Consider the following 15,069-nt stretch of genomic DNA (forward strand, 5'->3'; position numbering starts at 1 on the left):
TCCTAGTATCTCTTAGCAAATCATCACACACCGCGGGAAAATCATAAAACGACTCTAAAACATGATTAGCACATTCACTGGTGGGAACAAGTTGGGTAGGGGTGATTGGTTACTACAAGAAGGGGATTCCTTTGAACTGATTGCTTTAAGCCACGAGGGGAGTACTGCTGAACTACGTGGTTTCCCAACACATTATCAACCTCCTACTGGGAGGGCCATCTGGCATCCCAGGTATTTTCCCTGTCTCAGGCTGATTGGTAGTTGCTAGGGGGTTGCTATGGGTCCTCACCTAGCCTAACTGAGTCAGGGACACCTGGTGCCTCAGATCTCTCCTGTTATTTGTAGATAAACAACTCAGCAGGGTGGGTATGTGCCTAGGAGTGCTCTGTGGGTTTTTCCAAGGACAAGGGTCATGCCCCCTTCCTTGGACAGGCTTTTCTATGAGGTAGAGGCTGGTTTCTCAAAAATGGAGTCACATCAGTTTCTCACTATATCCCCTGTGGCTTTGAAATTTACATATTTTACCCAACCTTCTCCCTAACCTTCTCCTTCCTGAACTTCCTTTCCCTGGTCTTCTCCTTCCAGGTTTCTCCTCCCTAATCTCAGTTTCTCTGAAACACCTCTTTAAAAACAACCTGTTCCTGCTGCTGGGCAGAATCACAGCCTTTGGGACAGGAGTCCCCTGTGTTCCCCCTTTGCTAGCAAAGTAATAAGCATTCTTTTTCCTTTTTCTGAAAACTGTGCCCTGTTATTGGATTGACACTGGGGAGACCGACCTTTTACTAACCCTTGTATAGTGCCCCTGGGTTCAATCTTCAATACTAAAAGTAAATAAATAATCAGGCAAGCAAGCAGGATGAGCATACCTATCTCTTATCTCTCCATCATTGGTGATTATTCCTTTATAGTCCCCATGCTTGCCTTCCTGGCTTTAAAGGGTTTTAAACACTTTCCTACAACCACAAGCACTCCAAACTGTTGCCATCAGTTTCAGACAACTCAAGGAAACCAACTCTGGTTGTGTCCTTGCTGAGGATGTCTATCAGCCGTGAACTCCTGTGCACTTACAGGTGGAGCTAATGGTGAAAGTTTTCCATCAAAATGATACCACTCCATGTCAAACTCTGACAAAACAGGGCTGAGGGAGGTGCTAGGAAGAGGGCATCTTGAACTACCCTAGTAGCTGGGATTACAGGGGCAGGTCACCAAACCTGGTACTACACAATATTTTTAATAGGCTGGACTCTTCCCATCTATTTCTTTCCCTGGATTTCACTCCACAGTGGCACACTGTCATGTGTACAAGATACACATGACAATCGAGCCTCATCTCAGAATTAGATTTTCCATCTCTTATTTCCAAATGCTCTCAAATACTATATGTGGCTTTTAGCACTGCTTACATTTAAACTGAGCATGGTGGTACCTGTCTATAATCCAGCTATTCAAGAGGCTGAGCAGGAGGATCATGAGTTTGAGGTTAGTCTGGAAAACTTAGTGAGATCCTGTCTCAAAATAAAATACGGCTGGGAGCCAAATGTGGTGGCAAGTGTCTGTAATCCCAGTGGCTTGAGAGTCTGTGGCAGAAGGATAGTGAGTTCAAAGCCAGACTCAGCAACTTACCATGGCCCTAAGCAGCTTAGTGAGAACCTGCCTCAATAAAAAATAAAAAGAGCTGGGGATGTGGCTCAGTGCTTAAGCATCCCTGAGTTCAATGCCCAGTATGAAGAAAGAAGGAGATGAAGAAGGGGGAGGAGAAAGGGTGGCAAAAAGACAATAAGGAGGAGGAGGAAGAGAAGAAGGGAAAGAAAAATAAACCAGCTAAGGGCAAGTGGACAACCTAGACCTGAGGCAGAGTCCACCCATGCGCTGACCATTCCCTCTACTGGGCACAATGAAATCTGGCTCTAGAACCCAGCAGTGGAAAATTGCTTGTGGGAGATGGGACACACTGGAACATGCCTGCCCCCTAGTGGCTCATATACAGGTGGCTCTGGCTTCAGATTTCATTTTTCTGTGTTTGGTGCTCACTCTGGAGAGCAGACTTGAAAATTAATTCAAAACTAGATCTCCCCCACCCCAGAAAGTGATTTTCTGTTTGTTTATTTTTGTTATTAGACACAGTGGCGGGGGAAGAAGCACTGTTGTTGCACCTAGGTAGTGTCCTGATGCTTGGAGAGCTTGAACTTGAATGCAATCTGATGTTGGCCTTTGAGTCTTTTAGGGCTCACTTGAGGTCTCTGTCAGCTAGATATGAAGGTGCTGGCCCCAAGGCCTTGGTTTTTGCCCCTGAGATATGGGGCATCTTGGAGCTCGCTGGGTAGATGAAACTGGAAACTGGATCCTAGTTGCTGGTGAATCTAGCTTTCCTGCTGGGTTTTGCTTTTCCTGGACTAGAGATCCCCTGACTCCTGCTGCAGGCAGAGCCTGGCCTCATGTCCTCTCTGAGAACCAAGGGCCTCAACTCCCCATCTGCCTGCATGGCCAGTCTTGCTACCCTTGTCACTACAGAAATATCCCTGACCCAAGAGAAGCTTTACTCCTCTGTGTAGTGCAAATCATCAGCCTCCAGTCAAGTTGCCCAGGGTGCCAAGCTTCCCAAGGTCACTCAAGTGCAAGCCAGTCTTTCCCACCTGGTGCTACTGAGTCCTCTGATAGTGTCCCTATTTCTTGTTAATTCATTCTGTTGGTCCTCTCAACAGCCTTCTGGAAATGAAAATGACCTCAGGCCATGTTGCAACATTATGCAAGCATGCCAACTTCCTCTTGGCAAGCTTTGCCCTGGGGGCACCTCTCCAGGCCCACCTCCCTGCTCTCCCTAGTTCAAGGTGATGAGTTGCCATTACTCCAGCTAAAACCAGTCTTGTCAGAGGACCTTAGCAGGCAAGAATCCAGTCTCTATAATCCACTGAGGGTGGAAGCTAGAAGCTCTTTGAGAAGTTGGGGAGAAGTGTACATGGGTCAAAGGCATGTGTCCCAATCATGGTTTGGATATGAGGGAGGTGTCCTTTAAAAGCTGTTGTATTAAGAAGGGTTACTCACCCTTTACATGGGAAGGATGGAGTCACTGAGAAAGCCCAGATCACCGAGAAAGCCCAGAGGCCCCATTAAGTCACCACGCCCCCCCCCCCCCCCCCCGCGGCAACTTCAGTGTTTAGTAGGGGAAGAGTCACAGCCTTTACCTGCCTGGGCAGAGGATTTAGTAGCTTATAGGTGCTTTCTATGGCCCAGCCCCTTGGCAAGATGCCTTGGTCCCCTAAACTTTAGCATGCCTGAAAATCCACCAAGGAAATTGTTCAACAAAGATTCCTGGGTCCCACTCTCACAGTCTCTGGGCAGGAGACCAAGAATTCGCGTCTCCAGCAGCTCCTAGGCGCTGGGAACTGTCAGCATTGATCGCTCCCCGGATGGCACTGCCCTGTCTGCTCCTGGGGCCCCACTTCCTTCCAGGTTAGGGGCCATTAGCAAAACGCAACGCAGGAGCCGCCTCATCACAAGCTCTTTTTGTGCGTTGTGATTTCTGGAACAAGACCTTAGAAGGGCCATGGATCCCTCGGACTAGGACAGCATGGAAATAGCTGCAGAAGCTGGCATGGTGGGGGAGGGTTCGGAGCAAACCGGGTGGAAAGCCAGGAAGTGCCCTTCTGTCCAGATGGGGAAGCTGTATGTCCTTGCAGGAGGCACAGACTCCCTCAGCTGCCCCAGAAAGCCACCGCTGACTTCAGAATGCCCAGGTCTGCAGGAAGAGCTGGTGGGGAACCCAAGGGCACACCACAGAGAGCACCCCTGGGAGGAAAGCTACCTGCAAGGACTGGCATCTGCTCCCACTGTGCTTTGGGTGTTCCCCTCAAGTCCTTGCTCACTGTGCTCCATTAGAAAAAATTTACATAAAATTTACTTACAATTTTAGGGGCCATTAGCAAAAAGCAAACGTTTTGGAGTCAGAAGTCCTGGTTGCCCTCCCCTTGCCTCCAGGAGGTTGGGAGTAACCATGTAGGAAATGGTGGAAAGGCTGGGGGCCTTCTCCTAGTCTCTTTCTTCATGGTTGATGGTCAGTGCTGCACAGGGCTGTTGATGCGGATCAGTGATAGAATATGTGCGCACAGTAGCCCAGCACACCAGCCGCTGTTAAGTAGCCTCCAGCCGAAAGAAAATGCTTCAAATAATTTAGGCTCCCCCCACCCCCACCTTGGAATTCTCTTCCTTCCTGCTTGTTTGTATGGAGTCAAACCTGGCCTTCCTCGACCGTCTTCCTGCACAATGTCTCTGGTACAATATTGGCACATCCACGTGATTCTTCAAGTAAATGGATAGAAACTTGAGAATTAAAGGGTTGAAGTCTTTGGTTTCCTATTGTCAACAATTTCCAAGGTGGCATATCCCAGTAAAGTAGCCCCTCTCCTGTATCCTCAGGGGACACTTTAAGACCCCAGTGGATGCTTGAAACCACAGATAGTAGCAACCCCGAGTTCTTTCCTGCACATACATACCCATGAGGAAGTGTGATTCATACATTAGTCACCACAAGAAAACAACAATAACCAAAAGTAGAACAATTTATTACAGTATATAAGTATGTAAAAATACACTGTAATAAAAGTTTTTTAAAACTTAAAAAAACAGCTGCTGTATGAATACAAGAGGAGAAATGATCAAATCATGAGAGCTGTAATCTAATCAGTGGATTAAACCATCCAATGGATTAATTAGTCATTTTCCAAGCACACTCAAGTGTTTTCCAAGTATATTCTGATAATTAGAATTTCTCCCTCATATGTAACAATACAAATAAAATCAGGACAGAACCATGATATTGTCAACCACACATAAGAAAACTAACAACTAGACATTGGTTCAAAGGAAATTCTAGAGGCAAATAGAATTTCTCTCTATAAGATAAATTATACTTTTCTGTATGGGATAGATAGTGATGAACCCAGCCTGATTCCATCTTAAGATTGACAACCATCTCGTCACAAAGCCATGAAAAGTTCATTTCTGTTTTACTATAAATTATTGTAATTTCTAAACTTGTTTGCAATTCCTGCCTGTGCATTGAACCCACCCATGCCTGGCCTTCCCTGACCAGATAACAACCATCTCTGAAACCTCAGTGGCACCTCATAAATTATAATATTGGGATTTAAATTTACTCCCTACTTTGAAATATCATGCCCTGTAGATCATTAACCTAATATCCGCCTTTGTATTATACTTGTCAAAATACTGTTAGCTGTAAGTTCTCAAGACATCCCCTTTGCAACTTTTTGAGCTAGAAAACCTTGTTCCTGGAGTGCTGGGGGGCTGGTCTTTAGCCTGTGTTGGGAGAGACAGCCGCTGATCAGTCTCATCATGTACACAAACACAAGCTTGCTTTAATTTAATTTAAAATTGGAGTTGGTGGTCTTTTCTTTGCATCAGGGTTCAAAATAGATGCTTAGGGTATATTTTTAGAGGAACTCAATTATGCTTAATTGGAGATGATCTATGGGGTTTACTTTATCAAATTCATAGAATTTTTTTTTGTTTGTTTGTATCTAACTTAAACTACACATTCCTCCTGTCAATGTGCAGAGGCAGATATGGTAAAGGACTGTGATATCATACCACCACCAAGGGTTGGATAATGGGATTTACTTTGACCCTTTCTCTCCTGAATGGTAGATGATTATCCTTGTGTGACAACAACAACAAAAAAAAATTAAAATTTTCCACCTAAGTGGGTCGAGCCCAGTAGCTCATCCTGTCTCCTACCTGAAAAGGCCAGAGATGCCTCTTAAAAAGCTGGTGACATCCCTAAGTGAAGGTCCTACATAATTGACCTCTGATTAGTCTGTCATGTGTTCCCAAGGCCAACTACTTTGTGCTTCAGAGAAATGTGGCCCTGTACTACACTCCAGGATGCTTGTGGCCCTTGATAATTGTCTCAAAGCAACTTATGTAACCTTCCCAAGGAAGGTGGGTCCATGAGACCAATACTAGGGACAGATAGACCCAGGATTGCATCCAGTGCTGTTTATTGGAGACTAAAGGACAGAAGCATGTCTCAGGCAACAGCAAGATGCTGGACTTCCACTGGAATGATACCTGGATATTCTCAAAAGCAATAATGTGTCTGACATCAGTGGATATTAAGAAACAGGTCAGGCCAGGCCTGGTGGGGGCACGCCTGTAATCCCAGCATCTGAGGAAGCTGAGGCAGGAGGATGGCAAGTTCAAGGCCAGCCTGGGAACTCAGAAAGATCTTCAGCAACTTAGCAAGATCCTGTCTTAAAATGAAAAATAAAAACTAAATGTAGGTAAAACATCCTTGGATTACATCCCCAGTACAAAAGAAATGGCAAAAAGAAAAGTAAAGGTCTGGGTATCAGAGACTGGGACAACATGTTTCTGTGATTGTTAACAACTTTGTTGCCTCCAGGACTTGGGATGTGTATCAGGATCAACTGGTGGGTAAAATGGTGGTTATGACTGAGATGGCTCTGGTCACATCAAGCTGTATCCCTATCCTATGGTTTGGCACAGTTTCATGTATTAGAAAGCTTCATGTATTAGAAAGGTAAACCTCACTGTGGTGATTTTAGGAGGAAGAATCTCCTGGGAGGTCGTTGGGTGTGTGTTCTTAGAAAGGAATGGCTCTCCTGGGATGCTGCGACAGTCCTCCTGAGAGCTGTTTAGAACCCTAAGCCTAAGCCTGAGCCTGAGCCCCGGGTTGTGCTCTGGCTTCCTCCCACAGGCCAAACCAACAGGGCTGCCTGATTTTGGCCTTGCTCTTTCAGAACTGTGGGATAAATAAATATATTTAAAAAAATAAACTGAGCCTGTCTCAGGTATTTTATAACAGTAACAGAAAACGGATCTATGCACCTATGACCAGAAAAGGCTCAGGATTTCATTCTTTTGTAAGTAAAATTTTACCTCATATAGGAAAGTCTAAATTGGAAATAAAATCACTTATTAATATTTTAGCAACTGTTATAAAAAGTTTGTACACTTCGAATTGTCTACTAGCAGTGCAATCTGAGAGGGATTGAGCCTCAGGAGGACTCCAGAGAAGTGATCTCTTTGATCTGCTGTTCATCAGGAAGTCACTTGTGCCCTAACTAGTAAAAAGTGACATTTCTGATAAAAATCTAAATGTTTTTAAAGAAGAATTTAGAGCCTTTTTATCAAAGAGCACACCCTACATTACTGACATATTCAGCTGGATAAATCTGGGGTCCCTGGAAGCTTCATCCAGAGGGATTTCACAGGCCAAGGCTACCATAGGTATGGTCCTTGCCCCCTGGTGCAATGTAGTCTCTCAGGGGTTTTAAATGCTCTATGGCCAGATACCAAGATGCACACCTATAATCCCAGAAACTTGGGAGGCTGAGGCAGGAGGATCAAAATTTCCAAGACACCCTGGGTAACATACTGAGATCCTCTCTCATTAAAAAAGAAAAATTGTTCAGGATGCAGCTCAGTAGTAAAATGCCTCAGGTTCAATCCCCAGTACCAACACACACACACACACACACACACACACACACACAGTCCAGCATCCATGTGCATGCCAATGATTGCCATCAAATTTACACAACTCAAGGAAGCCAACACTAACCATGGCTTAGAGTATTCCATGACCACAGTGTCCCTGCTGATGCTGCTACCATGAAAGTCTGCAAATCAAAATGAATTCATTTGTACCAAAACCTGACAAAATTGGAGGCCAGGGGACCATGCAGGAGAAGGTCCTTAAGCTTGAGAGTTTGATCAAAGGAACTTTCAGGGGGACTCTGCCAAAACCACCACCTTATACAAAAGAAACGCTTCCAAACCCCTGACTTTCCAAACAAGATCATAAGATTATATCTTTGGTTCTCAAGAGATTAATAAAACACAGAATGGGACCCACAAATTCCAAAGAACTCCAGAAGAGACTTTCTTCTGCACTCCAGCTGAGACTATTATGGTTCATTCTCAAGCACATTTTGAAATTGGTGGGCAAATGATACCAAAGATAATTAAAAAATTGTGATGGCTTTCATGTGAATGTTCCAGATGAACAAATGTCAAAGAGCTGCACTCTAAGAAGTGCATTTCAAGACAGGTGAAGTGGGCCATGCCTGTAATTCCAGCTTCCCAGGAGGCTGAGGCAGGAGGATGACAAGATTCAGATGAAACTTGGCAATTTGTCAAGCCTGTTTCAAAATAAAACCAAAATGACTCGGCACATGGCTTAGTGGTAGTGTGCCCCTGGTTCAATGCTCAGTACTGGGGGGGAGGTAACATTTTATGCTTCAGATTAGGTTTTATTGGGGGGGATGGGGCACAAACTGGGGATTAAACTCAGGGGCGTACTCAACCACTGAGCCCTATCCCCAGTCCTATTTTGTATTTTCTTTAGAGACAAGGTCTCACTGAGTTGCTTAGTGCCTTGCTTTTGCTGAGGCTGGCTTTGAACCTTCAGCCTCTGGAGTTTTACGTTAGTTTTAACAAGGTCTCTGATTACTTGAAAAAAAGGAAAGCTTAGTCATCTTGGATAAAAGTTGAAGTGCTATTTCCTATGACATAACTTTCTGTATTAGCTTTCAAAATCTTTCATCACTCTGGCTAAATGACTTATCTTTTATAGTGATCTAAGACCCTACTTTCACTAAGTGCTTTAAACCTTTTGAGATTGGTCACTAACTTCTCTAGGATCAAATTCTACATTGTCACTTGACCTTCAGCTAACATTGAGATATTATGGAGGGCTCCAGAAATTCTCAAGGGATTTCTAGAAGAGAGACATTAACCCAACTAGCCTAATTTGATATGATGGGAAACCCTCTCAAATAAGACATAAATTTTTCAAGTTATATTTATTTGGCTGTCTATTAATATTTACTTCAAAATTGCACTAAATTCATTAAAAAAACTAACACGTTGTCAGAAATAATTCTGGACACTGTATTAAAACAACCAAATCACCTTGTTAATAGCTGATTATAGCATATTACCAACAGATTTTTAACCATGGCTCTTCTAAGTGTTTATCATGTAAGTTACCATTTGGATTTTTTCCTAAAAGTAACTACAATCAGATTCATGGAAAAAACAAACAAACAAACAACCTCTAACAACTATACTTGAACACAGGTTTTGGATTTATAGGTTTATTTATTTATTTTTGGTGCTATGGATCAAACCGAGGGCCTTGTACATGCTAGGCAATTGCTGTACCTTTTAAAACTTTTAATTTGAAATGGGGTTTGATGGTGTATACTTGTTATCCCATCTACTTAGGAGGCTAAGGCCAGAAGACCTCAAATCCGAGGCCAGTCTCAGCAATTTAGCAAGAACCTATCTCAAAATTAAAAAAAATTAAATTCAATTCAATAGGCTGGCGGTGTATCTCAGTGGTACAGTGCCTGTGGGTTCAATCCTCAGTACCAAAACTACATAAATGAATAATTTAATTAATTAAAATGAAATGAAAAGGGTTGGGAATGTAGCCCAGTGGTACAGCTCCCCCAGGTCCCATCCCTAGTGCCAAAGAAAAATAAAAATAAAGTCAGTACCTACATTGTTTTAAAAAAATTAAAAGGAGACTGAGACAGGAGGATGGCAAGTTTGAGGCCAGCCTCAGCAACTTAGTGAGGAACTAAGCAATTCACTGAGGACCTGTCTTTAAATTAAAAAAAAAAAAAAATAGAAAAGGCTAGGGATGTGACTCAGTGGAAGAGCACCAATGGGTTTAATCCCCAGTACAAAGAGACAAACTGAAGAAGTCTTTTCCTAAACCTTGAAGACTGACTCCACCCTCCTTGTCCATGCCTCCTCTCTGAGTGGGCCTAGATATGCTGAACAGTAACTGGATACCTACGTGACTGTTGGCAGTTGGATATCTGGTGGCCATTCTGTTTTCTTCGCTGGTGATGCTACTGTCTTCAAAAACCTGTTTTCTCTCTGGAATTTTTTAAAATTATTTTTAAAATAATTTTGATAGGGCTAAGGTTTCCCTTACAATAAATTTTGGAGTTTTAGTTTTTCTTAGTTTATGGATTAAGGGCTTTTCTGACTCACAGGCAGGAACAGGAGGGTCACATATGGGCAAAATTCAGTCCATGACATGGACGGAGGCATCCCTGACCCTTACTCTCCCTTATTCTGTGCTCATGCATGAAAATCCGACTCAATCAGATAATCTGGAGAAAGAAAATCCAATCAGGGTTACATGGGTGGAGATTGGGAATGTGATCAGATACTGCTATCTGATTGCATGCTAGTCAAAAGGTGGAGTTGTGGGTGTGGTCAGGGAGGTCAATAAAAGCTTCTTCAGAGCCAGAGGAGAAACACAAGAGTCCTGGAGCCCTGGAGTCTAACCCTGGCATGCTGAGGATTCCAGCCTGTCCCATCTGCCCAGATCCTGTAAGTCAATCACCGCTTTGAGCACTACCCCGTTCCCGCCTCATCTGTGAGAAGGCAGGAACAATTTTGTATTTGATTTTTACTTATGCACAAGTTTAAGACTTAGATTTTTCCTCTCAGTGTGATTTTAACTTTATGCTGAACATTAGGATTTCCACTTTAGTTTATGTTGCTTTGAATTTTCTTTCTTTCTCTCCTTTTGTTCCAGAGATTGAACTCAGGGCACTCAACCACTCAGCCAAATTGCCAGGCCTATTTTTTATTTCATTTAGAGACAGGGTCACACTGAGTTGCTTAGCACCTACTCTTCTGAGGCTGGCCTTGAACCCACTGTGACCCACCTATCTCAGCTTTCCCAGCTGCTAGAATCACAGGCATTTGCAAAAGGCCCACATCTTCTTCTGTTTTGTTTTTGTTTTTAGTTGAGAGGGACACAACACATTTATGAATCTATGTATTTGGTGGTGCTGGGGAATAAAGCCAGGGCCTTTTGCATGTGAGGCAAGCACTCTACACACTGAGTTATATCCCCAGTGCATTATTTATTTATTTTTATGTGCTGCTGAGAATCAAACCCAGGGCCTCACACACGCTAGGCGATGGCTTTACTACTGAGTTCCAGCCAAAGCCGCTTTAATATTATTTAACCAAAGAGAATGATTGGAATTCTATATCATTCTAATTGATTGGAATTCTGTTATTTGACATTTAAGATATTTACTTTGTGTGCCCTTAAAATGAAACTTTATTGCCAGGCGAGATGGCATGTGCCTGTAATCCAATCTGCTCAGGAGGCTCAGGAGGCAGGAGGATTGGTGTTCAAAGCCAGCCTCAGCAACAGTGAGGCCCTAAGCAACTCAGTGAGGCCCTGTATCTAACTAAAATACAAAATATGGCTGGAGATGTGGCTCAGTGGTTGATTGCTTTGAGTTCAATACCCAGTCCCAGTCCCCAAAATTATACCTTATGGCCTACATGGTTTTGTAATTTTATTGTTTAAACAAATTACACAAAAGCTTAAAACTATTTCATGCAACACTTCACAGACTCTGTTCTGATCTATTTGTTCTCTTCAACTCCCTGCTAAGATGGCAGGATCTCTCATAGGTAACAGATATCCATGAGACTCTGTTGTAATTTCCAAATATTTTATAATATGAACACGTGCTATTATACTTGCTCATTTAATGATTTTAAAATTAAAACTAATGTCACCCGGGCTGGGATTGTGGCTCAGCGGTACAGTGTTTTCCTAGCACATGCAGGACCTGGGTTCAATTCTCAGCACCACATAAAAATAAAAAAGGCATTGTGTTGTGTCCATCTATGGAAAAAAAATACTAATGTCATCCATGTGAGGACATGTCCTTTCCCAGCCATAGCAGTTGCTGAAACTGAGGAGCCTACCACTGCATTAGGTTACATGACACTCCAACTCCCTTTGCATTAGGACAAAATAATAATCAAAGGCTTTCCCCAATGAGGGTGATGTGAGCTTTTAGGCTCCCTATACCCCCTTCCCAGTGGCTGGCAATGGATCAGATTGTGGCCTTTTCCCTGGACCATTTTCCAGGATCCTTCTTCTTTCAGACTCCCCAGATGAGCATCCAGTCCCCACCCACGCTTCTGGAGCTGGCAGGGCGCAGCCTGCTGAGCGACAAGTCCAGGGCCATCCAGGATCTGGAGGACATGCCCATAGAGCTCTTCCCACCACTCTTTGTGGAGGCCTTCAGCAGGGGACACACTGAGGCCCTAAAGAAAATGGTGCAGGCCTGGCCCTTCACCTGCCTGCCCCTGGGGGCCCTGATGAGGAAGCCACAGCTGGAGATGATCCAAGAAGCACTGGATGGGCTGGACATGCTGCTTGCCCAGGAGGATCGCCCGAGGTGAGGGGGGACCCAGGTGGCCTGGAAGGGAACACCCTGGGGGTCCAAGGAAGTGACTGATGGATCCAGGGAGAGTGGGTGTTGAAGGGTGGACCAAGGGCTTCCTACTCTGCCAGCAAGGAGGGGTGGAGAGGACTTGGCCATGCTGAGCCTCATCTGGGAGGGGCTTCTGGATGTGGAGGTGCTTGTGGCAGCTGTGGTGACCCATGAAGGAGGCTGCACCTGCTTCTAACTCAGCTGGTACAGGTGGGGGCCAGGCACAATTGGAGGGAAGTGGGTGGAGAAAAGTGAGACAGAAGGAAGAGGTGGAGCAGGGAGCAGCAGCTGAGAGGTGAAGGAAGGGGCTTCAGGGCTGAGACTCTGCTGTCATCCCCGCAGGAGGTGGAAACTGCAGGTGCTGGATTTGCGGAATGTTCACCACAACTTCTGGAGGACATGGTCTGGAGCCACGGTCGATGCCGGCTCATCAGAGGCCAGGAAGAAGAATCGAAAATTGAAACATGGTCCAGCAATGTCAGCTAAGCCACCTTTGAAGGTAGTCATAGACTTGTGCCTCACAGAAAGGCCCCTGGACGAATTCCAGGCCCACTTGTTCCTGTGGGTCACACAGAGAAGGTACATGGTACACCTGTGTTGCAAGAGGCTGAAGATCTTTGGGAAACCCACCCGCCACACCAGGAAGTTCCTGAGACTGCTGCAGCTGGAGTCTGTACAGAAGGTGGAAGTGCACTGCACCTGGCTGCCCTCCACCTTGGCTGCTTGTGCTCCTTTCTTGGGCCAGATGAGGAACCTGAGGAAGCTGCTTGTCTCCCAGGTCCGCATGCCTGCCCACACCTCCCCAGAGGAGCAGGAGCGGCTGCTCGCCCAGCTCACCTCGCAGTTCCTCAGGTTGGACTGCCTGCGGAAGTTCTGTGTGGATGCTGTCCTCCTCCTCAAGGGCCACCTGGAGCAGGTGCTGGGGTGAGTAAGGGGGGTGAGCATCCTCTGCAGACCAGTATCAGTAAATATGAAAGGGCACCTACTGTGTGTCAGCCACTGACACTCTCATGGTGAACAAGACACAGGAAGGTAAATAACCCCTCATCTGTTCCTTTTGTATCCTGAAGCTCGATCTCCTAACCTGTGTTAGAGCCAAGGGCTAAACCAGGGCCCATGGTCTGGGAAGCATAACTCTGCTTGGAAGCCAGCTGGGGGCGGGGACAGAAGCTAGTGAGGGTGGGTGAGGATCCTTTTCTGGGAGGCCTATCCAGCGAAGGTGGTGGGAGATGGTGTAGAGGAGAGGGCGCTGGAGGAGGGAAGCCCCCACAACTGCACCTTGCAACAGGGAAGCTCTGTGTTCTCCAGTGGGGAGCAGAGGAGCTGCTTCTAATGCCCCCCTGGGGAAGGCTGCTCTGAGCCTCAGATGGTGATTCTGGGGTTGAGGGTGAGGAGCAGGGATGGAGGGTACAGGGTGTGTGCCTTGCAGGTGGACAACCCCTGTGGGTTTCCTTCATCTTGCCTGGGTTTATCCTTTGTAGATGACTCCCCCTGATCTCCTGTGGACAGAGCTGTGCCCTTCTGCTTGGCAGTGAGGAGGGGAGCCATAGAGATGTGCACCCATCTGGTCACAGGAGTGATGGTGAAACTCGCCCTGACATGGGGGGGATGTGAATGACAAGATTCTGCAAGAGGCTGCATCCTAAGTGTGGACCATTGTCAGATGACCAGGGTGACTCTGGGTTCAGGTCAATTTATCTTCTCCCACCTTGACATTGCTCCTCAGAACTAACTGCCTGGTTTCTCCTTAGGCACCTGAAGACCCCCCTGAAGACTCTCTCAATAACCAACTGCCGGCTGTCAGATTCTGACTGGAATTATCTTTCCCGATTTCCAAACACCAGAAAGCTCAGACACCTGGAACTGAGGGGCATCAAACTGACCAATTTCAGTCCAGAGCCCCTCAAAATTCTGCTGGAGACTGTTGCAGCCACCCTGAAGAGCCTGGTCTTGGAAGCTTGCAGGATCACTGACCCCCAGCTCCAGGCCCTGCTGCCTGTCCTGAGCTGCTGCTCCCAGCTCAGGGTTTTGAACTTCCATGGGAACCGCATCTCCATGTCAGCCTTAAGGGACCTGCTGCTTCACACTGCCAGACTGAGCCAGTTGAGCAGAGAGCTATACCCTGCCCCTCTGGAGAGCTATGATGCCCAGGGTGCCATCCACCCTGGGAGATGTTCCCAACTCTGTGCCGAGCTCACAGCAATAGTGAGGGACTTTAGGCAGCCAAAGGTCCTTGTGTTCTGTACTGTCCCATGTCCTCAATGTGGCAGCATGTTCCTCTACAACCAGGGCCTCCTTCACTGTTCCTGTCCAACAGCTGCCTAGTTGTGTGTGTTTTAAAAGCGTACTTCTATGCAATTGGAGCTATAACCAGGATGTAAGGTCACCTTAGAGGGAACTCAGAGCCCACCGTTTCAAACACTGCCTGAAGTGTGGATGGGAAAGGAAAGTGCAGCAGGGGGCTCCATTGGAGGGAAGCCCCCCGAGGATAGGACCTTCAGGACATGTGTCTTCATAGAGACGTACATAGGGACCTGGATTTCTAGAAAGGGATTCAGGCTTGATGGGCACAGGAAGAAGCTATTGTGTTTCATGGCTGGTCCATAAATAGTCAGAAATGAAGGGAATTTCAAGGTTAGTCTTCTGACGTCCTCTGTGATGGATTTACCTGGCTTTCTGATGGAGAAAGACAGCCCTGGGTACTTGGTGAACAATGAGGTTCAGCCCCAGGAAGTCAAGGGACCAAACTGAA

General features: G+C 45.8%; 1 protein-coding gene across 1 annotated transcript; it reads left to right on the top strand.

The window, feature by feature from the left end:
* The first annotated feature begins 11,994 nt into the window (after window positions 1–11,994).
* On the top strand, window positions 11,995–14,642 carry LOC124098715 (PRAME family member 12-like). The gene is made up of 3 exons (XM_046453613.1): window positions 11,995–12,281; window positions 12,660–13,241; window positions 14,069–14,642. Exons 1-3 carry the CDS (start codon window positions 11,995–11,997, stop codon window positions 14,640–14,642), a joined length of 1,443 nt encoding a protein of 480 aa, XP_046309569.1.
* The last annotated feature ends 427 nt before the right edge of the window (window positions 14,643–15,069 follow it).

Source organism: Marmota monax, unplaced genomic scaffold (assembly GCF_021218885.2).
Source record: "Marmota monax isolate L192 unplaced genomic scaffold, Marmota_monax_Labrador192_F-V1.1 WCK01_AAM20220418_F8-fsc00558, whole genome shotgun sequence".
Classification (NCBI taxonomy): Eukaryota; Metazoa; Chordata; class Mammalia; order Rodentia; family Sciuridae; genus Marmota; species Marmota monax.

Excerpts from the sequence above, each read along its gene's own strand:
- LOC124098715 (XM_046453613.1), top strand. The coding sequence starts at position 11,995 with ATGAGCATCCAGTCCCCACCCACGCTTCTGGAGCTGGCAGGGCGCAGC. Across the intron at positions 12,282-12,659 it reads GCCCAGGAGGATCGCCCGAG|GAGGTGGAAACTGCAGGTGC; the intron begins GTGAGGGGGGAC and ends TCATCCCCGCAG. Across the intron at positions 13,242-14,068 it reads CACCTGGAGCAGGTGCTGGG|GCACCTGAAGACCCCCCTGA; the intron begins GTGAGTAAGGGG and ends GTTTCTCCTTAG.